The sequence below is a fragment of the Amblyomma mixtum genome, chromosome 3 (genome assembly GCF_055824585.1).
Source record: "Amblyomma mixtum isolate Tamu chromosome 3, ASM5582458v1, whole genome shotgun sequence".
In the NCBI taxonomy this organism is placed as follows: domain Eukaryota; kingdom Metazoa; phylum Arthropoda; class Arachnida; order Ixodida; family Ixodidae; genus Amblyomma; species Amblyomma mixtum.
Genome location: NC_143014.1, coordinates 400,114,035 through 400,137,534, shown reverse-complemented (window position 1 = coordinate 400,137,534; position 23,500 = coordinate 400,114,035). Strand labels below are relative to the sequence as shown.

The 23,500-nt window shown below is 49.2% G+C and overlaps 3 protein-coding genes across 3 annotated transcripts; 1 reads left to right on the top strand and 2 right to left on the bottom strand.

Moving 5' to 3' along the window:
- The first annotated feature begins 429 nt into the window (after positions 1-429).
- LOC149357349 (uncharacterized) lies at positions 430-13,580 on the top strand. Its single transcript, XM_089576571.1, has 4 exons — positions 430-531; positions 3,463-3,685; positions 12,190-12,206; positions 13,380-13,580. Exons 1-4 carry the CDS (start codon positions 430-432, stop codon positions 13,578-13,580), a joined length of 543 nt encoding a protein of 180 aa, XP_089432697.1.
- A 1,564-nt stretch (positions 13,581-15,144) lies between these two features.
- On the bottom strand, positions 15,145-15,648 carry LOC149357348 (uncharacterized). The gene has a single exon (XM_089576570.1). The coding sequence runs from the start codon at positions 15,646-15,648 to the stop codon at positions 15,145-15,147; it is 504 nt and encodes a 167-aa protein (XP_089432696.1).
- A 7,083-nt stretch (positions 15,649-22,731) lies between these two features.
- LOC149357347 (uncharacterized) lies at positions 22,732-23,235 on the bottom strand. The gene has a single exon (XM_089576569.1). It carries the CDS (start codon positions 23,233-23,235, stop codon positions 22,732-22,734), a length of 504 nt encoding a protein of 167 aa, XP_089432695.1.
- Between the last annotated feature and the right edge of the window lie 265 nt (positions 23,236-23,500).

Below are 23,500 nucleotides of genomic sequence, written 5' to 3'. Positions count from 1 at the left end.
CGTCCCCCCTTAAAGCACCTTAAAGTGTAATCATGAACTTAATTTGCAAGGTAGCAAAATGTTTTGCATATTACTGTGTCCTGCATGTTTTTTTCACCACAGTTAACTTTGGTAATAAGCAGTGTATACATGATTCAGGGGGGTATAAACATCACTGTTCCTTTGCTACATCTGCAGGAGAGCCCAGCTGAAGGCCAGGACGTTCCTGGAAACCCAGACTTGAATGGGAAGGTAAGACTCCATTGTTGCAGTTCAGATAAAGGGCCAGGAATTTCTGCAGCTGTACCAGTGAGACAAAGCAACCAAGGTACAAGGATGTGCTCTAATGCAGTTGTTATCATTTCATGAAGTTTACGCTCAGAGATGTTATCAATCAGTTCAAAGCTACCTGAAAGTCTACAGTTAACTTTGGTAATAAGCTGTGTATACATGATTCACGGGGGTATAAACATCACTGTTCCTTTGGTACATCTGCTGGAGAGCCCAGCTGAAATCCAGGACGTTCCTGGAAACCCAGACTTGAATGGGAAGGTAAGACTCCATTGTTGCGGTTCAGATAAAGAGCCAGGAATTTCTGCAGCTGTACCAGTGAGACAGAGCAACCAAGGTACAAGGATGTGCTCTAATGTAGTTATCATTTCATGAAATCTACGCTCAGAGATGTTATCAACGAGTTCAAAGCTACTTGAAAGTCCACAGTTAACTTTGGTAATATGCAGTGTATACATGATTCACGGGGGTATAAACATCACTGTTTCTTTGCTACATCTGCAGGAGAGCCCAGCTGTTCAAGTCGAGGACACTCGTGAAAATCTGCCGCCATTGCTCGTAAACTTGAATGGGAAGGTAAGACTCCATTGTTGCTATTCAGGTGGAAAGCCACGAATTTCTTCGGCTGTACCAGTGAGACAAAGCAACCAAGGTACAAGGATGTGCTCTAATGCAGTTGTTATCATTTCATGAAGTTTACGCTCAGATATGTTATCAATCAGTTCAAAGCTACCTGAAAGTCCAAGCCAGCTGCATTGAACACCTTACATAAACTTCCTTTGAAGATTTTCATTACAGTGCAGGAGTGCTATTTGTATTGATCTCTCACTAGCCAATGAATTCAATATATACTGTGATTAGTTCTATTAGGCAGACGACTTTTATGGTGAATAAATATAACAATACTGGCATACATGCAGGCTTGCACTGGCAACTACTAGCTTTTAGAAGGAAAGGGCACACAGTTAGCCGTGCCGTATATGCTCTAACTGTACACTGTTGTTCATTCTAGCTCAGTGCGATGTGCCTAACATATTGCTCCTGCGGTGGCTCCAGTGGCATGCAAGCTTTGATAAATAATACTGAAGCATTAATATGAATTACACATAAATTGGTGGTGGGGTTTTAGTGATGGTTTATGGTTTATTGGGGTTTAACGTGCGAAAGTGACTACACCTATAACGGACGCCATAGTGAAGGGCTTCGGAAATTTTGACCACCTGGGGCTCTTAGCTTGCACTGACATCGCACAGTACACGTGCCTCTAGAATTTTGCCTCCATCAAAATTTGACCACCGCGACCGGGATCGAAGCGGTGTCTTTCCGGTCAGCTGCCGAGCACCATAACCACTGCGCCACTGAGGCACCTGAGGTACAGGTGAGCGGTGAGGTAATTTGAAAGTGAGTAAGTTAAGGACAACGCAGCAAGCTATGGAAAGAAAAATGATAGGTGTAAGGTTAAGAAATTGGAAGAGGGCAGAGTGGGTGAGGGAACAAATGCGGGTTAATGACAACCTAGTTGAAATCAAGAGGAAGAAGTGAGCTTGGGCTTGGCATGTAATGCGAAGGCAAGATAACCGCTGGTCCTTAAGGGTAACGGAGTGGATTCCAAGAGAAGGCAAACGTAGCAGGGGGCTGCAGAAAATTAGTCGGGCGGATGAGGTTAAGAAATTTGCGGGAATATGGTGGCCGCGCCTGGCGAAGGACAGGGTTAATTGGAGAGACATGGGAGAGGCCTTTGCCGTGCAGTGGGCGTAGTCAGGCTAATGATCTTGAATACAGCAAAATCTCTTAATTAGACCCTGACAGGACCATGAAAAATTGTTGGATTATCGGAATGTTGAAGTATCTAATGAACAACAAACATGAAATTTGCTTAAGCATGACATATCCTTATTTAGTGGAAAACTGTGTAATGATTGTCTGCTTTTTGGCTGAAATATGAGTGGCTACAATAGCGGTAGGTGCTGCCAGATGCTCCGTGGCATGCGCACTATGAGGAGCTTATCCGCAAAAGTCCTCCAGCATGGACAAAACTTCCATGGGTTCTTTAGCCGTGCACCGCAATGGTTGTAGCCGCTCATCACAGCCTTTGTCTTCTGAAGTGTTGTCAGCGCCCAGAACTTCTGCAACTATTTTGTCCGCGGTTATAGCTGACCGGTGACCATGACACTGTCATCGATGGCCACGTAATCAGTATGCCGCATGGTATAAGGTAAGGAATAGTATTGTCGTCTTCCTCTGTAGGTGCGTCAGATGTTTCACTTGGCACTTCTGCTGCACAGCAGTCAGGTTGCTCAAAACTATTGTGCCAGAAGCAGTTGGCAATAGTCTCCACGGGCGTGTTGGCCCATTCATAGACTAGAAGATCGCTTCATCAGTGTAAGCTCCTTCCCTATAAGCACTCTTGAAAGTCAGATTGTGCCATCCCCTGAAGCGAGCAAGCCAGTCTTTGAAGCCTTAAAAGAATCGATTTTCATTGAAATGGCCGAATTTGTTGTCGACAAGTGATGGTGACAACTGCTGTTGGCTAACCTAAAGCATTTCTGGGCAAGGCCTTCTTGTTCCGGAAGGGGCAGTTGTGGATTAATATTTAAAGGGGCTATGAAATGGAATAAAATTTGCTGGTGCTTATGAGAGTAGCTGTTGCAGTTCTTTTAAGGAAGCAATAACAACACAAAATTGTACCAAGGACAAAAAATTATCCGAGCTGAAGGAATGAATAGAATACACCATAAAACACTAACTTCAGCCACCTCATGCCCAGCAAAGGGTGCTAAACCTCAATGACTGTTTCACCCTTTGGTTGCACCATGTAGCTGTGTTGCTGCTGCTTTGTGCTTTCACTCCTTTGATGAAAAGGGTTGCCTTTGCTGGAAAAAGCCTTAGAGGAGTGTCATGTGAACGGGCATAACACTCTACTGCTGTGTTCATTTCCTTTCTGTCCACAGTTTCTTTTGCGAGCTGGAGGCCAATCCCAAGATTAGCATAATGCTATCCTCTCAGCACCCTATAAATCAACATGTTATACTTAAGATATTGCAGCGCGAGGGCCAACAGTGCACTAGTTTGGTTGCTTGTGGCAGCTAAGAAGCCCACATTGCACTAGCCCACTGCTACAGCTTTTTCCTGTCATGAGAGCCAGTGTGTCATATTGCTAGCCACTAAAACAAACCTCTTTTTTTATTGCAGGTTCACATTGGGAATGGGTTCTTCATTGATGCAGCGAGATGGCAGTGGCTGCTGGGGCGCAACAAGGATTCGCTCTTCTGCAAAGAGCTGGCAAAACTGTTGTGGGGCGTGCCGGCGCTTCGCGGCAGGAGCGTTACCGGCGCTCCCTGCCGCCGCTACCTCAACACCGGAGGGGCTGTGGAGAAGCCGGCTCTAAGCCCCAAGAAGCTGCAGGCTGTTGGCTGTAAGTTTTCTACTGATTCCGTTGAAGTAACTGAAAAAAATTTATGTATTTTATTCTAGTGCAGCCTACATAAACTGTATTATTTGTGGTTTATTCTAAAAGCATTGGCTGGGACCGAGCAGGCAGTTAGAATTAGCCGGATTTCTGAATTAACGGCTTAGGTCGAATAAATGAGCTTTTACTGCATACATTCACTGTTTCCAAAACTGAAATTAATAGAATTATTATTATTTCAGATGCATTTGATGCATACCTCGAGAAAATAGGTAGATCTGCTGAAACTGGAAACCTGGATGCAGAAGCCCGGCGAAAGAAACTCAACAGATATCTGGCAGACATGCTGCGAGACCTGAAATAAAGTGGTGCAAATGAATTTCTTTCCTTGCCTGTTAGTCGGCATGGCACCCCACTATTTTCACGTCTTTAGACCTACAAACTATCAGCGTGTTCTGGATAAAGCGCTTTAAATGAATGGAAGATAGGTGTATACAGCGTCACGTGGCATTTTCATGTGTCAGACATTCTCTTATGTCCCATATGCAACATTTCCAGCAATGCCGTTTCCTCGAAATGACACATTTCCTCGTATGTCGCGTATCGGCATATACCCCATATGCCACATATCCGCGTATACCTCATATTCTGCGTATGACACGTATACGTATGCCTCATATGTCTCGTATCCCCGTATATCCCATATGCCACGTATCCACGTATGCTGCATATGCTGCGTATGACACGTATGCTGCGTATGATGCGTATGCTACATATAACTCGTATAACACTTAAGACACATATTCCATAATCTCGTATGAACTAGACACATATGATACATATATACGAGATTTTTCTATAGGGATAGCTGCCCCCTTGGAACAGTGGACACCTCAATAGGGCTTTAAGCTACGTGGCGGTAGTGACAGATGTGCACTGCATGATTTGGCATTGACAACGTTGTGCCAGAAACGCTGCCACCTTCGAGGGTAACAGGGTGGGTGGGGACTTTAATGTATATATAAATACAAGCGGTAATTTCTTACCACTTATACGGGAGAACATCCCGTTCCTCTCGCTCGTAACGGCTCCCAAAGCTGTGACAACCTCGCGAAATACTTGAGCTCACCTCGTCTTTGAGAACCAGGAATTGGTGCAGCAATTCGAGCATATATCCTTCTACTTCTCCGCCCACAAAGCTTCCTTCATGACAGTCAAGAACTGTTAGTGGAGCGTTTCTTGCAGAAGGCATATGTGTGAAAAATAACAAGTTGTCTGTAATTGTACATACATGTATTGCTCGAATTCTTTGCCTCAATCTATCGAAAAGCTGAAAAAGCTGATGAGCAAATTTCGCATTACGAAGTAACGTAATCGTTAGAAATTCTTTTATTTAGTTGCTGATGATTTCAAACAAGTTTTCATTAAAAGGTTTGGTGTGGTTTGTGAGAGTTTAACGTCCCAAAGCGACTCAGGCTATGAGGGACGCCGTAGTGAAGGGCTTCGGAAATTTCGACCACCTGGGGTTCTTTAACGTGCACTTACATCGCACAGCACACGGGTGCCTTTTGCGTTCCGCCTCCATCGAAATTCGATCGCCGCGGCCGGGATCGAAGCCGCGTCTTTCGGGTAAACAGCGGAGCGCCATAACTACTGAGCTACCGCGGAGGGTCTCACTAAAAGGCACAATCAGGAAAACGGAGTTAGCCAAACTCACTGTGGGGAAAGTGTTCTGCAGCTAGTGCCGCTAAAGCCCATCGTGTTACACCGCGTGAAGCACACTTTAGGTGAATGTCGCTCTTTGGAAGTGACACTAAATGCGCCCTTGTGACAGGAGTATTAATTTGAACCTCCTAAACCCAACTTGCGCATGCGGCAATCTCATCTCAAACTTATTAAAACGAAGCAACGATGACGGTACGATGAGGCACACCCCAAGAGGTTTTTGTAGAAGGGCAGCGCAGGCCGCTAGCGTCTTTATTGTAACGCTGATTGCACAGAAATTGTGCTGTAGAGGTGAAAGCCGCTAAGAAAAGCTGTCACTAAATTTCGTTATTCGTGGGCTTTGTATTTAATATTATTGGACTGATTTGTATATTGTAACGTACTTGTTGACAAAGGGGGCTTTAATCACAAGAGCGAAGACGCACAAGGCCACGCAAGCTGGGGCAGCAAAGCAACAGATTCCACACGGCGCGAGCCCCTACTTCGTCGTCGTCAGCAGCTATGCGCCCCCTGGCAATGCTAGGCATCATTATTCCCCCCTTCTGAAAAAGAAGAGCGCTGCGACGTAACAAAATATAAATAAAAAACGAGCAAAGTTCCGCAACTGAAGCGTTCCAAGTCATCAACACGTCTGCGTCACCGAGTATAGTACGGTTTAAGCCGTACAACATGCACAATGTCAGAGCTGGGCTGTCGGCGTCGGGGTTGCGCAACACCGTCTGGAACCACTTCATAGTTTACGTCACTCACACGCCGGATCACTCTGTAAGGGCCAAAATAGCGGCAGAGCAGTTTCTCACATAAGCCTTGGCGACGGACAGGAGTCCATACCCAGACTTGGTCGCCGGGTTTGTAGTCAACCTGTCGGTGGCGAAGGTTGTAACGGCGCGCATCGGTGCTCTGCTGTTGCCCGATGTGCACGCAGGCCAGCTGACGGGCTTCTTCAGCACGTTGGGCAAATTGTTGAGCGTCTGGGTCGAGTTGGTCATCCCCTGGGCACGGGAGCATGGCATCAAGCATGCTGGGAACTTCACGTCCGTACACAAGGCGGAACAGTGTAAAGCGCGTAGTTTCCTGCAGGACGGTGTTATAGGCGAAGGTGACATACGGCAGGACCTCATCCCAAGTTTTGTGTTGGACATCTACGTACATGGACAACATGTCCGATAGGGTCCTGTTCAATCGTTCGGTCAAGCCATTGCTCTGTGGGTGGTAGGCCGTGGTCTTGCGGTGCGTTGTGCAGCTCAGCCGAAAGATGTGGACGAATAGCTGCGCTGTAAACGCCATCCCTCTGTCTGTAATGACGTGCGATGGGGCGCCGTGTCGCAAGACGATGTTGTGCCTGAAAAACTCCGCGACTTCGGTAGCTGTGCCACGAGGGATCGCCTTGGCCTCGGCGTAGCGAGTCAAATAGTCGGTAGCAACTATGATCCACTTATTGCCGGCCTGCGACAAAGGGAAAGGGCCGAGGAGGTCCATGCCGATCTGGTCGAACGGAGCGCGAGGGGCTGTAACGGGCTTGAGAAAACTCGCCGGCTTAAGTGGTGGCGTTTTCCGGCGCTGGCATTCTCGGCAGCTTTTAACGTAGCGTTTGACATCAGCAGAAACTCCAGGCCAGTAGTACATGTTCCGCACTCTGGCGAGCGTACGAGAAAAGCCCAAGTGGCCAGATGTGGGCTCAGCGTGGCAGGCGAAAAGGACGTCAGCTCGGAGATCGGCTGGAATGACCAGAAGGTAAGGTCTGTCGTTGCCTCCCGAGTTCTTCTTGTACAAGAGGCCTTGCCGCAAATAGAAGGAGCCAAGACGTCGAGAGAAGTGGCGAGGTATAGCCGTATCGCTACCTTCAAGGACGTCAATGAGAGGGCGAAGTTCCGAGTCCGCCCTCTGCCGGGTCAGTAGGTCGGAGGCGGTGAGCGTACCAAACAAGCCGCTGTCGTCATCGGGCGCTGCGTCGCCAGGATCAAGTGGTGCACGCGACAGTGTGTCGGCGTCTTCGTGTCTGCGGCCGGACTTGTAGACAATAGTGATGTCAAATTCCTGGAGCCGTAAGCTCCAGAGTGCCAGGCGTCCAGATGGGTCTCGCAAATTTGCCAGCCAGCATAGGCAGTGGTGATTGGTTACGACTTTGAATGGGCGGCCGTATAGATAAGGGCGAAACTTCATGGTGGCCCACACAACCGCAAGACATTCTTTTTCAGACGTGAAGTAATTGCTCTCGGCGCGGGAGAGAGTACGGCTAGCATAGGCGATAACCCTCTCAAGGCCCTCTTGGTGTTGAACAAGGACAGCGCGAAGACCGATGTTACTGTCGTTGGTGTGGACCTCGGTATCGGCATCTTCGTCGAAGTGCGCAAGAACGGGAGGTGTTTGAAGGCGCTGGCGGAGCGTAGAGAAAGCGGTCTGTTGCTCAGTGGTCCAGACAAAGGAGGTGGTATTCCTCGTGAGACGCGTCGACGGCTCGGCAATCGTGGAAAAGTCCGCAATAAAGCGACGATAGTACGCACAGAGACCCAGGAAGCGCTGGACAGCTTTCTTGTCGGTTGGAACGGGAAAGCGCGCGACAGCGGCAGTCTTTTCCGGGTCCGGCCGCACTCCCTCAGCGCTCACAACATGACCCAGAAATTTGAGCTCTTCGTAACCTCAATGACACTTCTGGGGCTTCAGGGTAAGGTTTGCACAGCGGAGAACGTCGAGGACAGCCAGCAGGCGCTGGAGATGTTGATTAAACGTTTCCGAAAAAACGACGACGTCGTCCAAGTAGACAAGACCGCTTTGCCACTTGAGGCCTGTGAGGACGGTGTCCATCATCCTTTGAAACGTAGCCAGGGCGGAGCACAAACCGAAAGGAAGCACTTTGAATTCATAGAGGCCATCTGGAGTCACAAAAGCAGTTTTTACGCGGTCCCGTTCATCGACTTCAATTTGCCAATAGCCGCTCTTCAAGTCAATAGATGAAAAGTACCTAGCGCGCCATAATCTATCCAGCGAATCGTCAATGCGCGGCAACGGGTAGACGTCCTTTTTGGTTACACTGTTCAGTTTGCGATAGTCGACACAAAATCGAAGAGTGCCGTCCTTCTTCCTAACGAGGACGACAGGCGAAGACCACGGGCTTTGGGAAGGTTGAACAACGCCATCATCAAGCATTTCCTGAACCTGGGTTTGAATAATTGCCCGTTCTTTAGCAGAAACACGGTAAGGCTGCTGTCGTATAGGGCGAGCGTCGTCATAGGCGATGATGCGGTGCTGCGTGATGGGTGTTTGACGAACCTTCGAGGAAGAACCGAAGCACGGCTTGTATTCCTTCAGCAGCTGCTCCAAAGCCAGTCGTTGTTCCCGAGGCAGGTGGCAGTTTATGTCGACGTTTTCAAGGGAGCGCTCGTCAGTTCCGGCTGCCGCGGACGCAAAACAAACAGGAGTATCGATAACAGGTTCGGCAGAAGCAATAGCAGTTCCTGCAAAAAGGTGTCGGTATTCATTAGAAAAATTTGTGACCAGGACTGCAGACCGGCCACCACTAAGCGTCAGTAGACTGCGAGCGGCACAGATGCCTTGAGTAAGCAGGAGTGAACAGTTAGCCTTGGCGACTGCTTCTGCGTCATGCAAGTCGTTGCAGGTGACTTCAACCAAAACACTGCTCCGTGGCGGCAACGTGACACTGTCAGCAGAAACATGAAGGGCGGCACTGCGGTGGCAAGAGTCGGCGAGGTGGGTGGCTTGAATGGTCGAAAAGGTGATGATTCGTTGGCGGAGGTCGATAACAGCGCCATACTCCCGCAGAAAGTCAGTGCCGATAATGAGATCGCGGTAGCAATTGCACAGGTGTCCACTAATGCACTGACTCTGTGACCGTCGAGAAGAACAGGTATGTCCAAAGAAACAGGGCTGTCTAGGTCGGATGTCGGTGCCATCTGTTCACGGTCGGAGCGTAGCGGCGGCGATGGGAGGTCTTCAGCGCAGCGACTCCCAGCGACCTCGCCCCCGAAGGTCGCTGGTGTCAGTTTTCGCGGCGAGGGCTGGGCGAGCGACCCTGTGCTGCTCGCGAGGAGCTGTGGGGGTTCGGGGAAGAGCGCCTCGGAGACGATGAGCGCGGCTGATGAGGCGCGCGGGCTGAAATTCGCTGTTCCGCTAGGAAGTCTTCAATGGCAGGGGAGCCGATGTCCAAACCGGGGTCTGGGCGAATCGGCTCGAAAGCCCTGCAGACCGAGGCGCCGATAAGAGCAATGACGGTAGAGATGTCCTGGTTTTCCGCAGTGAAAGCAGAGTGGCCGGTTATCAGGTGTGTGCCAGATATCGGCCTTCCGCAAGGGCGCTCGGCGATCGTCGAAATACTGCACTGATGGCACTCAGGACCGCGGCGCAGGAGGCGTTACCGAAAACGGTGATTGCGAAACCGCAGCCGGGCGCCTCGCAATTTCAGCATAGGTGGGGCGCTGACATTCTCCTGGTAGAGGAGGTGTTTCGACAGCAGGAGCCCTAAACGCCTGTTGCACCTCCTCGCGAACAAGAGCAGAAATCGAACCGAGCGCTCGCTGCGAAGTGCGGCAAAATTTCAGGACCTCTTCACGCACGATGGTGCGAATCAGTTCGCGCAGATCGTCAGGGTGGCTCCCGGAAGTAGCAAGCGATGCGGTGACAGCAGCAGCATGCACGGGCCGGTCATAAGTCGCAGAACGTTGTTGCAGCACCTTTTCCATCGTTGTGGCCTCGGTAAGGAATGCAGCAACGGCGATGGTGGGCTGCACACGAGGCGTGCAAAAAGCTGCTCTTTGACGCCACGCATCAAATGCCGGAGTTTCTTTTCTTCCGGCATGGCCGGGTCAGCCCTTCTGAAGAGGCGCGTGATGTCCTCGACGTACATCTGGACACTTTCGTTCGGCAGCTGGATGCGAGATTGTAGTGCACTCTCAGCTCGTTCACGACGATCCACGCTTGTGTAGGCCTCCAGCACCCGACGACGGAACTCATGCCACGAGATTGAAACGTCCTCTCGGTTTTCAAACCAGATGCGAGCACCATCCTCGAGGCTGAAGTAAACGTTCCGGAGTTTGGCTGCGTCGTCCCATTGGTTAAACGCTGATACGCGCTCAAAATCAAGGAGCCAGTCCTCCACATCCTCAAAATGTTCCCCACGGAACGTCTTGGGAATCCGCGGAGTCTGCAAGGTGTACTGGGATGGCGCGGCAGCGGCAGTTTGCAGAGGAGGAGGAGCGGCTGTCTCCATGGCGCCGCTCTCTACTAGTCCTACCTCCGAAGGCAGTCCCTGGATCCTCCGACTGAAGCGATGTACCGGGGTGTCAAGCGGTACAGGGCTGGCGCGACGGCTGCCTGGAGGGGTCTCTTGCATGGGCTCTCGGGTATCCAGCACCTCCACCAGACTGTAACGTACTTGTTGACAAAGGGGGCTTTAATCACAAGAGCGAAGACGCACAAGGCCACGCAAGCTGGGGCAGCAAAGCAACAGATTCCACACGACACGAGCCCCTACTTCGTCGTCGTCAGCAGCTATGTGCCACGTGGCAATACTAGGCGGCAATATTGATTTCCTTGATGCGATTCACTCTAGAATTATTTTTTTGCAAAATAAATAGTTTGTGGAAAAAAGAGAAATTTTGAATATAGAAGTGTGAAAAGCCACTGCTTCCATGTAAACAGGACCTTATCACAGCAGCCGCAGCGCAAACTCGCTCTACTGCCACACCATCGCTGCCATGTAGCCACAAGACTGACTTCGCGGGAACTATTGTGCTGGACACCAAGCCGCGCCCGCGCAGAAGGCTCTCACTCGAGTCATGGCATATTCAGCAGAGGCAGGGCAATGTTAACCGCTTCCTGGGAGCTCTTCCTCTCTTGCATACACGGTCTGTGTTCAGCGAGGAGGCCGATGACTCACTCACGCCCGCAAAACACCTGATGGAGGAACCAAGTAGAGGAACTGCGTAGGTTTCAATTTCTCTTTTGGTTGGCGTTCTCTCTCATTTAAATTCAATTCCTATCCAACCAGACAAACTTGTAGAATGTTTTCTTTTGAACTCTTTCTTCGTGTCCACCTCACGGTCGTTGTCGTTTACCTTATTGTCGTTTGCCTCATGCTTTTACTTCACAGCTCGTTTTTCCTTGCCACTTTGGTTTAAAGTTTAGACGGCTACCTTTTACTGTACGCTGCCTCTAAAATAGCCTCCTTAACTGCAGCCACATCAGGAGGCAACATGTTTGTCCACGCAGCAAAATTCGCATTCGTTCGCAGAAAGGCCACCTTGCACACGCCGTCGAAAGCCTTTTCTTCCCTTGACCTCCGTAAGGAACCTTCCTGCTGCAACGCACACCGACGAGAGGAACTATTGCTTTTCTGTCGGTGTATATTTAGATATTGCTGACCTTTGACCCGGAACCTAACCCCTCTTTTACCTCTTTCCCAGTAAACAGAACGAGGGTTTTAGTCTCATTTCCTTTTCCTTCCTTGGAGGGGGGTCGCACAAGACCAACACAGGCCAGCATCAAAATGGAAGAGGACGAAAGAACGTTCATCACATAGCTGCTTCGTTCCCTTGCCCTTTTTCTTTACCATGTCAAGAGAGGATCTACTTGAGACGCTGAGGAAGGAGGTGTAGGTGATATATGGTAAAAAAAGGCCGGTGTGGAAGCATGGCAGCATTTGTTGCGTGCCTCGTTCCACAGCAAAATGTCATCAGTCAGATGTCTTGCGATTTTAACTAACAATGTGTACCGAGAAAGCGACGTGCTACATCCGCTAATGGAATCTGACCTTAAGCAATTCATTCCAGTATCAGCAAGAATACAGGTAAGATAAAATATTTTCTCGTCTTCTTTTGCTTGAAAACATACAATAAATGTTTAGCGGTTTTTATTGGCTCGATAAGTTAAAGGATAATAGTGTGAATCTTATTCGTCAACTTTGGATGTATTATGTATTCTACGTATGTAGATATATTTTATAGACATGCTTTACTGATTTCAAGAAATCGTGATAGTTAGAATGAAATGTATATCGGAGACTTCTGTGTGCTCATCAGTGGTAGATTGCAAAATTATTTTTTGCAGTAGGGTTATTGCAGTGTATACGGCCTCTAGTCAGAGCATAAATTTGTGCATCCTTCACGACACAGCTCATTTCCGGCACAGTCACCTTTGTTTTATGCGAAGCATACTAGCCGCACAACCAAGCTCTTCCTTGCTGCGCCGCGCACGGCCGCGTAGCTACCACTTGACCTTCATCGGCGCACCACGTGATATGACGTCACAACAGCTGCGAAAGCTGGGGCCTCGTGCGCTAGCTTGCGGACGCGCAGCCTCCGCCAGCGGCCTAACTCCCGCTCCTACCGCTAGGAGATACTGACGTCACGCAATTGTATAAAAGGCGACGCACTCGTTGAGTCAGTTGAGCAGCGAGATGTCGGCCAGGGAGAGGGCGGCTCGCCAGACCGCAAAGCGCAAGTTACAAAGAGCCACGGGAACGGGAGAAGAACGAGAAGTACGGCTTGCCAAGCGACGTGCACAGTATGCAGCAAGAAAATATGATATAAGCGATGTTCAAACAAAGAGCCATTACTTTACTGATCATCATAGTGTATTTATTGGTTTGAGAAAAATAAAGGAAGAAGCAGAGTAACACATGAGTTGTTCTTGTCTATGAAATGGCTAACCAGGTATAGCCAGGTAATGTCTTGTCTATGAATGGCTAACCAGGTATAGCCAGGTAATGTTTAATTTTTTTGGCTACTATGCTTCGCATCCTAGGCATAACCATAAGCTAAGCCAGGCCATTTTTTCATTCTTATTTTGCCTCAGTGCTTTGCTATATTTTCGCCTCTCAGAGCGATTACAATTTGTAACCAAGCAAACATATCACGTGATGTAGATAGATTTTTTTAAAATCAGTGAATCCATCTCGACTTGTGCGTAAACATATGCTGAGAAACTTAGTTTTCCTTTTAACCTTTCATGTTTATTTTAGTGTGGCGGGGACATCAAGAACCTTAAAAAGAAACTAAAAACGCCTCTACCGCAGTTGTCCGACAAGGACATTGACGAGTATGTCGACATGGATTCCGAAAGTGTTGTGCAAGAGCACAGTAAGCCGAATGTGATTGTTGAAGTCAACCTTGGAGTTGCCCTCGGCATGGAAACACCTCCACTGGCTACAGGTATCAGGTAGAAAAAATGGAATTTTTTTCCTTCAACCGGTAACATCGCAGTTAGTTGATTGAAGCGTAAAAGTTTCCGAGCAGGGAACGTTCATAACGCGGCTAAAGTACAAGCTTAATATAAGAACACGCGACCCGTAAGAGTTCATGCTCACCTTAGTGGATCGCGAGAGCAAACGCACAATTGTAAAAAACCCCCATGAAACCCTTTCGCATGTTTCTTTTCTTTTTTTACAGAGAAATTGCGCAACCTCTGCAGGAAGAGAAACACAACTACCATTTGCCGAAAATGCCTCCCTCTATTTAGGCAGCTTGCGAAAATTTCAGAGAGCACACAAGTTTCAAGTGATCTGCGCCACGCCATAATATATATATATATATATATATATATATATATATATATATATATATATATATATATATATATATATATATATACGTGTGTGTGTGTGTGTGTGTGTGTGTGTGTGCGTGTGCGTGCGTGCGTGTGTGCGCGTGTGTGTGTGTGAGGGAGAGAGAGAGATGTATGCGGGTATTAAGAATGCTGTTATATTAATGTTATGTTTTTTTATTTTTAGGAACTACGCGTTAACGACACAGAAAATGAGCTTTCTGTCCAGGCGCTTCAACAGTTCACGACAAAAGAAAAAAAAAGATGTGGAAGACCAAAACGACCCCCGCTTTCAAAACGCCATGAGGCGTCCTTTCGCAGAAAGAATATGGATGGCACAAAGCAATGCTACAGTCCTGGAGGTGATAGAAGAGTTTCCGGTGCTATTAACACTAGAAGCTGTATGTAGCTTTCATCTGTTGCCTTGCATTTCACGCTCCTATCTGTCGTTAGCTGCCATTATCGCTCTGTAAAATCTCGGTCACGTGACCGATGTTTACGTGGTCACATCAATTGGACAGTCTCCCTGAGAGAACAGGTATGGAGGCAGTCGCCTTTTTTTGTCATGTAGTTCACGAGACTCACAAAACAAACCAGAGAAGAAAATCATCTTTCTTTCATTAATAACCATGGCGAGAGTCTACTGGAGAGAGCCCGAAAACTAAAGAGTGCCGCGGTGATAATCAAAGCCCATGACGAAGCCAGCTCACGAGCAATGAGCGAAGAATAAAAAGGTGTGAAGGCAATGGAATGTTTCTGTTAAACGTGAAATGTGCTCCGGTATTCATACCTGCACTAAAATTATTTCCAGACTGCTTCGCACGCGCTGTGCTGTAGTTGATGCTATTGACGGATGTCGTTTCAGCTGAAGGATGAATCCCAACATCAAAACGTGACAACTGCTTATCTCATTAGCGGTGGCAGCGGACGAGCATACCAATACTACGGTCGTCTCGGTAGCGGAAGGAAAAAGCCGCCCTTCCCAGCCGCGCAGCCTGTTTTTGTAGCCACCGTCGGCGACGCATGCCTCGGATGACGCAGCGGTGGCACTGTGTTTTATCGGTAACGCAGTCCAGCGTGTGGCTGTGTTAAGCTGGGCCGGATGATAACAAGGCGGAGGCTGCGCGAAAATATGCGCAGAGTGTGTCGCCACACCCTCTTTCGTGAAAGTCTGTAGGCTGGCTTCAGCCGGCCGACAGAGACGCGAACGTCTTCCCGCTAACGCGCAGGGTGAAGGTTTTGTCGTCAAGACGGGGAACTGCATGAGGTCCGCTGTAAGTTGGCTGGGAAGGCCTGCGGAAGGTGTCGTCGCAGAGAAAAGTGTGCGTGCACGTTGCCAGATCCTTGAAGACGAAGGGGGCAGTCTTACAGTGGTGAGCTGCGCGTGACGGGCAGAGGGCAGCGATGGTGCGTCGGAGACGGGCGACGAAAGTGGCGGGACTTGACGTCGCGGTGATGGATGACGGTGCAGCAAGAACTTCGCCTGGGAGACGAAGTGGTTCCCCGTAGACGAGTTCTGCGGGTGTAGCCTGAATGTCCGGTTTTAAGGTGCCGCGAAGACCTAGGGCGACTGCTGGGATGGCTTCGAGCCAGTTTGAGCACGGGTGGCACATGATGGCTGCTTTGAACTGTCGGCGGAAACGCTCGATCATCCCGTTGGCGCAGGGCTGGTAGCTCTTGGTCTTCATGCGCTCGAACCCGCTGGTCAGCCCGAGGAGCCTGGAAAGGTGCGATTCGAACTGTCGGCCTTGGTCAGTGGTGACGCGGGCAGGGGGCCCGAAGCGAGGAGTCCAGCCTGTGAAGAAGGCCGAGGTGACGTCTTCCGCGCTATGTCCCTCGATTGGTCATGCCTAAGGCGACCGAGTATACTGATCGATGGAGGTGAGGCAGTAGCAATAGGGTCCAGCTGCGGGAAAGGGCCTTACGATATCAAGGTGGACGTGTTGAAACTGACCAGAGGGCGGGGGAATGCTCTGAGCGTTGAGGTGATATTCCTGGTGACTTTAGCGCACTGGCATTGAATGCAGGAGCGCGCCTAGGTGCGGCAATCCCGCTGCATGGAGGGCCATACATAGCGGTCGGCCACGAGGCGTGTAGAGGTGCGTATGCTGGGATGGCTGAGGTTATGCAGTTGGTTGAAGAGGCCACGGCGATGGGAAAGGAGCACGTAAGGCCTCCTTCATGCTGTTGACAAGTCGCAGCAGAATGTCGTGGTCGGTCCAGGTATGGGAACTTGTTCCAGCTATAATGAGGACCCACCCTTAAGAAGTTCTTGCAATTCGGCACCCGTAGTCTGAGCCTCGGGGAGGACATCAGCTGTTATGTGCGAAGACCTTATAGCTGCCACACGTGAAAGCGCGTCGGCGACCACGTTGTCCTTCCCGCTGACATGTTCGATGTCGGTGGTAAACTGGGCAATGAACGAGAGCTGGTTCTGCTGGACCGGCGGGAGTTTATCGCGAGATTGAGAGAAGGCGTAGGTCAGAGGTTTAAGGTCGGTGTAGATAGTGCAGTGCTGTGCTTCCAGAATGTGGCGAAAGTGTTGAACTGCTTCGTATATCGCCAGAAGTTCTCTCTAGTAAGCTGGCGAACTGTACGGGGCGGGGGTCGTGATTTCGTTGGTGGGACTGGCCTCAGAAGGGGTCCTTTTCCAAGCTAAGAGTTTCCTGGAGAAAAACACCAAGGGATGGTAGGTGTTGTCTACGTCTTGCATAAGGACGGCGCCGACGGCGAAGTTAGAGGCTTCCGCGAACAGCCCCAAGGGAGCGTCTAGCACGGGATGGGAGAGATGTGTGGCGGTGCAGAGAGCAGCTTTGCATTCTTCGAAAATTTGCGTTAAAGCCGATGTCCACGTGACGGGTTTCCTCGTAGCCCAGCCAAGGCATCATGGAGGGTAGCCTGGTAGCCGGCGGCGTGTGGCAAAAAACGCCTGTAATAGTTCAGCATGCCGATGAAACGGCTAATGTCTTTAGGAAAGATGCGTTGGGGGTAATTTTGCAGGTCTGAGATGCGTTGAGGCAAAGGTCGAGTTCCCTCTGATGAAAGTTCATGGCCGACGAATTTGAAGACTGAAGCTCCAAGCGTGCTCTTTGGGACATTGACAAGTAGGCCGTGGTCATCGAGGCGTTGGAAAAGTAGACGAAGGTGTGTGGTGTTCGTCGGCGTTACGGGAAAGACTACTATGTCGTCGAGATAGACGAAGCAGAAGTTGAGGCCGCGTACGACTTCTGTCGATAGAGCGCTGAAAGGATTTTCCAACGTTCCTCAGGCCAAAGCCCATAAAGAAAAACTCCAAGAAGCCGAAAGGGGTAATAATTGCAGTTTTCGGGACGTCTACTGGGTTGACGGGTATCTGCGTGTAGGCCTTCAACAAGTCTAGCATGGAGAAAACGTGGCAGACATAAATGCGATGGGCAAAGTCCTGTATGTGGTGGTCGGGATTCCTGTCCGGAATGGTGCGGACGTTGAGGGCACCGGACGTTGAGGGCCACCAGCCTTCGGTCTTCTTCGGGAGAAGGTGAAGTGGCGAGGCCCATGGGCCGTCGGAGTGGCGGGCGATTCCCTCACGGAGCATGCCTTCGAACTCTGGTTTTGTTATGCGCATGCGGTCCAGGGAAAGGCGACGGGCGCGGCAGAAAACCGAGGGGCCTGGGGTGGTTCGGATGTACTGCACAGTGGTGTGCTGCACATCACGTGGCAATCCGCTAGGGCACGTCAAACCGGAAAATTCGGCGCGGATGGCGTGTTACGGTGAAAGAGTTTTAACGCCGGGTACTTTCATGCTTGGCTTTCTTCGTGTCCACCTCACGGTCGTTGTCGTTTACCTCATTGTCGTTTGCCTCATGCTTTTACTTCGCAGCTCGTTTTTCCTTGCCACTTTGGCTTTAAGTTTAGACGCCTACCTCGTACTGTACCCTGCCTCTAAAAATAACCTCCTTAACTCCAGCCACATCAGGAGGCAACATGTTTGTCCACGCAGTAAAATTCGCATTCGTTCGCAGAAAGGCCACCTTGCACACGCCGTCGAAAGCCTTTTCTTCCCGTGACCTCCGTAAGGAACCTTCCTGCTGCAACGCACACCGACGAGAGGAAATATTGCTTTTCTGTTGGTGTATAATCAGATATTGCTGACCTTTGACCCGGAACCTAACCCCTATTTTACCACTTTCCCAGTAGACAGAGCGAGGGTTTTATATTCTTTTCCTTTTCCTGCCTTGGAGGGGGGTCGCACAAGACCAACACAGGCCAGCATTAAAACGGAGAGAACGAAAGAACGTTCATCGCATAGCTGATTCGTGCCCTTGCCCTTTTTCTTTAACATGTCAAGAGAGGATCTACTTGAGATGCTGAGGAAGGAGGTGCAGGAGATATATAGTATAAAAACGCCGGTGTGAAAGCATGGCAGCATTCCTTGTGCGCTTTGTTCCACAGCAAATATCATCAGTCAGATGTCTTGCGATTTTAACTAACCGTGCGTTCCGAGAAAGCGACATACTACATGCGCTAATGGAATGTGACCTTAAGCAGTTCATTCCAGTATTAGCGAGAATACAGGTAAGATAAAATGTTTTCTCTTCTTTTGCTTGAAAACATACAATAAAGGTTTAGCGGTTTTGACTGGCACGATATATTAAAACATAATAGTTTGAATCTTATTCGTCAACTTTGGATGTATTATGTATTCTACGTATGTAGATATATTTTATAGACATGCTTTACTCATTTCAAGAAATCGTGATAGCTAGAACGAAATGCATATCGGAGACTTTTGTGTGCTCATCAGTGGTAGAGCGGCAAAATAATTTTTTACAGAAGGGTTATTGCAGTGTATACGGCCTCTAGTCAGAGTAGAAATTTGAGCATCCTTAACGACGCAGCCCATTTCCGGCACAGTCACCTTTGTTTTTATTCTTATTTTGCCTGAGTGCTTTGCTATATTTTCGCCCTTCAGAGCGATTACGATTTGTAACCATGCAAACATAACACGTGATGTAGATAGATTTTTTTTTTAAATCAGTGAATCCATCTCGACTTGTGCGTAAACATATGCTGAGAAACTCAGTTTTCCTTTTAACCTTTCATGTTTCTTTGAGTGTGGCGGGGGCATCAAGAACCTTAAAAAGAAACTAAAAACTCCTCTACCGCAGTTGTACGACAAGTACATTGACGAGTATGTCGACATGGATTCCGAAAGTATAGTGCAAGAGCACAGCAAGCTGAATGTGATTGTGGAACTCAACCTTGGAGTTGCCCTCAGCATGGAAACACCTCCACTGGCTACAGGTATCAGGTAGGAAAAATGGAATTTTTTTTCCTTCAACCGTTAGCATCGCAGCTAGTTTATTGAAGCGTAAAAGTTTCCGAGCAGGGAGCGTTCATAACGCGGCTAAAGTACAAGCTTAACATAAGAACACGCGACCCGTAATAGTTCATGCTCACCTTAGTGGATCGCGAGAGCAAACGCACAATTGGGAAAAAAAAACCATGAAACCCTTTCGCATGTTTCTTTTCTTTTATGACAGAGAAATTGCGCAACCTCTGCTGGAAGAGAAACACAACTACCATTTGCCGGAAATGCCTGAACCTCACATAAGTATATTGTCGCTCCTTGCACCCTTCCCAAGTCATATCTTCCACCCCATTTCCGGCCTTGTCACCCTCTTCCTTTGTTCACCTTTTTTTTTTCTCTCTCTCTCTCTTTTTTTTTCTTTTTCTCCTAATCCCCTGCTACCAGTTCTCGGAAACCAAGACACTCCTGTTACCCCCTCTGCCCCCACTTTTTGGCTTTCTCTGAACACGAGCCATTCCCCCCCCCCCCCCTGCTTAGTCCTTCCTGGGAATTGCCCCCCTTCCTTTCTCCTTCCAGTGCCAGCCCCCCCCCCTTTTTTTTTTCCCCTTGTTATCATGTCCCTGTACCACACTGACTAATCCTTTTATCTGAGTTTTGCAGGTTCACCCAGCGCTTTCCCCCCCCCTCCCGTCGCAGCCCCTTCAAAGCCTTTTGTTCATTGCATACCCCCCGGATATAGGTTGTTGCACTATTGCAGCCTAGGGAATGATGATTCACCTCCCTCCCCTTCCTGACACGCATCCCCTCCCACACCACTTTCCTTCCCCACCCCCGGGGCCTTCCTCCTCGGAGCGAAGGCCCTATATAATCCCTGCCGATGATGAACGCTTTGCCCAGACGAAGACAAGTCCCCTTGTCGAAACGTTGGCTCTAGCAAACTGAGGTTTTCCCCTCCCTTGTTCATTTTGTGATCGCCAAGGACCATCTACCGCACCCTCTCTCTACCATTGCCCTATATTTAGGCAGTTTGCGCAAATTTCAGAGAGAACACAAGTTTCAAGTGATCTGCGCCACGCCATAATTGAGTGGCTTCACGCAGACCTGCTTTGTTATGGACCGTAAGTCGTACAATTTTGATTTTAAGCAAAGCCTGTTCTCTCATGTGATTAGGTGGTCACACTACGCTCTGTGTATGACAGCAGGAAGCTGACGACCATACTTCAATGCTCGCCTCTGTGCCCAGTGCTGGACGTTTTATACATATTTTAGTGACAGTGGATGATTAAAAATATTTAATAGTTAGGTTTGGGATGAAATTTTTTTAAGCAGTCACCTCTCCTTTACAATCTTTCTTTCGGAAGTTAATAGTAATAAAGCGAGCTTGTGAGCCCTTGTGGCAATGCCCAAAAAGGCGCTACTTATTAGTTTTTGTTTCGATTTAGGTGCTCACGTGTGAGTCATTCTTCCATCTTGAAACAGGTACCCTGGAAACTTGTCGCGGAAGCAGCCATACGCTTGGTGATAAAGTACCCAGTGCTCTCTGATAAGACAGGCACGAGTTTTGTAAGACTATTTTATTCTCTTGAAATTTATACCGAATGAAAGTTACTGATTTTTTTTCTCCTTAATCCCAGACGTACAGTCTTTGTCAAAAGTAACCAGGCTGCATGGTTTGCTTCTGGCTCGTACAGTGGAGCCCTTACAGCTTCCCTGAAGCGTAAATGGTCGTTAAAGGTACGGTCTGGGGGTCTTCTTACCTTCCAACCACTTTTGACCTTTAGGAAAGTCACAAGAGCTCCACTACAGAAGCTAGAAGCAAACCATGCAGCCTGGTTACTTTTGACAACGACTGTACGTTTTCATTAAGCAGAAGGTTTGTTTTATCCATAAAGTTCTTTTTAATCAATAGGGGTCATGGTAAAGGGCTCTAAAATGACGAACAAAGAATGAACGCCGAAAAATTAGACGTTGAACAAGTGGAAGATGCAAGAAAAAAGACGAAGTACAGGAGGATGGCCCACCGTGACATCAAAGGCTGCGACTAATAGAGTGGTAACTAAAACTTAGGCTTTACAGTGTTTTTATATAAAGCATTATAAAGATTGTAAGATTATATATATATATATGTGTGTGTGTGTGTGTGTGTGTGTGTGTGTGTGTGTGTGTGTGTGTGTGTGTGTGTGTGTGTGTGTGTGTGTGTGTGTGTGTGTGTGTGTGTGTGTGTGTGTGTGTGTGTGTGTGTGTGCGTGTGTGTGTGTGTGTGCGTGTGTGTGTGCGTGTGTGTGTGTGTGTGCGTGCGTGTGCGTGCGTGCGTGTGTGTGCGTGCGTGTGTGTGTGTGCGTGCGTGCGTGTGTGTGCGTGCGTGCGTGTGTGTGCGTGCGTGTGTGTGTGTGTGTGTGTGTGCGTGTGAGAGAGAGAGAGAGATGTATGCGGGCATTAAGAATGCTTGATATTAATGTTATGTTTTTTTTTATTTTTAGGAACTACTCGTTAACGACACAGAAAATGAGCTTTCTGTCCAGGCGCGTCAACAGTTCACGTAAAAAGAAAAAAAAAGATGTGGAACGCCAAAAGGACCCCCGCTTGCAAAACGCCATGAGGCGTGCTTTCGCAGAAAAAAGATGGATCACACAATGCTACAGTCCTGGAGGTGATAGAAGTGTAGCCGGTGCTATTAACACTAGAAGCTGTATGTAGCTTTCATCTGTTGCCTTCGATTTCACGCTCCTGTCTGTCGTTAGCTGCCATTATCGCTCTGTAAAATCTCGGTCACGTGACCGATGTTTACGTGGTCACATCAATTGGACAGTCTCCCTGGGTGAACAGGTATGGAGCCAGTCGCCTTTTTTTGTCATGTAGTTCACGAGACTCACAAAACAAACCAGAGAAGAAAATCATCTTTCATTAATAACCATGGCGAAAGTGGAGAGAGTCTGAAAACTAAAGAGTGCCGCGGGGATAATGAAAGCCCATGACGAAGCCAGCTCACGAGCAATGAGCGAAGAATAAAAAGGTGTGAAGGCAACGGAATGTTTCTGTTAAACGTGAAATGTGCTCCGCTATTCATACCTGCCCTAAAATTATTTCCAGACTGCTTCGCAAGCGCTGTGCTGTAGTTGATGTTATTGACGGATGTCGTTTCAGCTGAAGGATGAATCCCAAGCTCAAAACGTGGCAACTGTTTATCTGATTAGCGGTGGCAGCGGACGAGCATACCAACGCTACGGTCGTCTCGGTAGCGGAAGGAAAAAGCCGCCCTTCCCAGCCGGGCAGCCTGTTTTTGTAGCCACCGTCGGCGACGCATGCCTCGGTATGACGCAGCGGTGACACTGTGTTTTATCGCTAACGCAGTCCAGCGTGTGGCTGTGTTAAGCTGGGCCGGATGATAACAAGGCGGAGGCTGCGCGAAAATATGCGCAGAGTGTGTCGCCACACCAGCTTTCGTGCAAGGCTGGCTTTGGTGAAAGGCTGTAGGCTGGCTTCAGCCGGCCGACAGAGACGCGAACGTCTTCCCGCTAACGCGCAGGGTGAAGGTTTTGTCTTCGCGACGGGGAACTGGATGAGGTCCGCTGTAAGTTGGCTGGAGAGGCCTGCGGAAAGTGTCGTCGCAGAGAAAAGTGTGCGTGCACGTTGCCAGATCCTTGAAGACGAAGGGGGCAGTCTTACAGTGGTGAGCTGCGGGTGACGGGCAGAGGGCAGCGATGGTGCGTCGGAGCCGGGCGACGAAAGTGGCGGGACCTGACGTCGCGGTGATGGATGACGGTGCAGCAAGAACTTCGCCTGGGAGACGAAGTGGTTCCCCGTAGACGAGTTCGGCGGGTGTAGCCTGAACGTCCGGTTTTAAGGTGCCGCGAAGACCTAGGGCGACGGCTGGGATGGCTTCGAGCCAGTTTAAGCCCGGGTGGCACATGATGGCTGCTTTGAACTGCCGGCAGAAACGCTCGATCATCCCGTTGGAGCAGGGCTGGTAGCTCTTGGTCCTCATGCGCTCGAACACGATGGTCAGCCCGAGGAGCCTGAAAAGGTGCGATTCGAACTGTCGGCCTTGGTCGATGGTTACGCGGCCAGGGGGCCCGAAGCGAGCAATCCAGCCGGTGAACAAGGCCGAGGCGACGTCTTCCGCGCTAAGTCCCTTGATGGGCCATGCCTAAGACGACCGGGTATACTGATCGATGGAGGTGAGGCAGTAGCGATACGATATCAAGGTGGACGATATCAAGGTGGACGTGTTGAAACTGACCAGAGGGCGG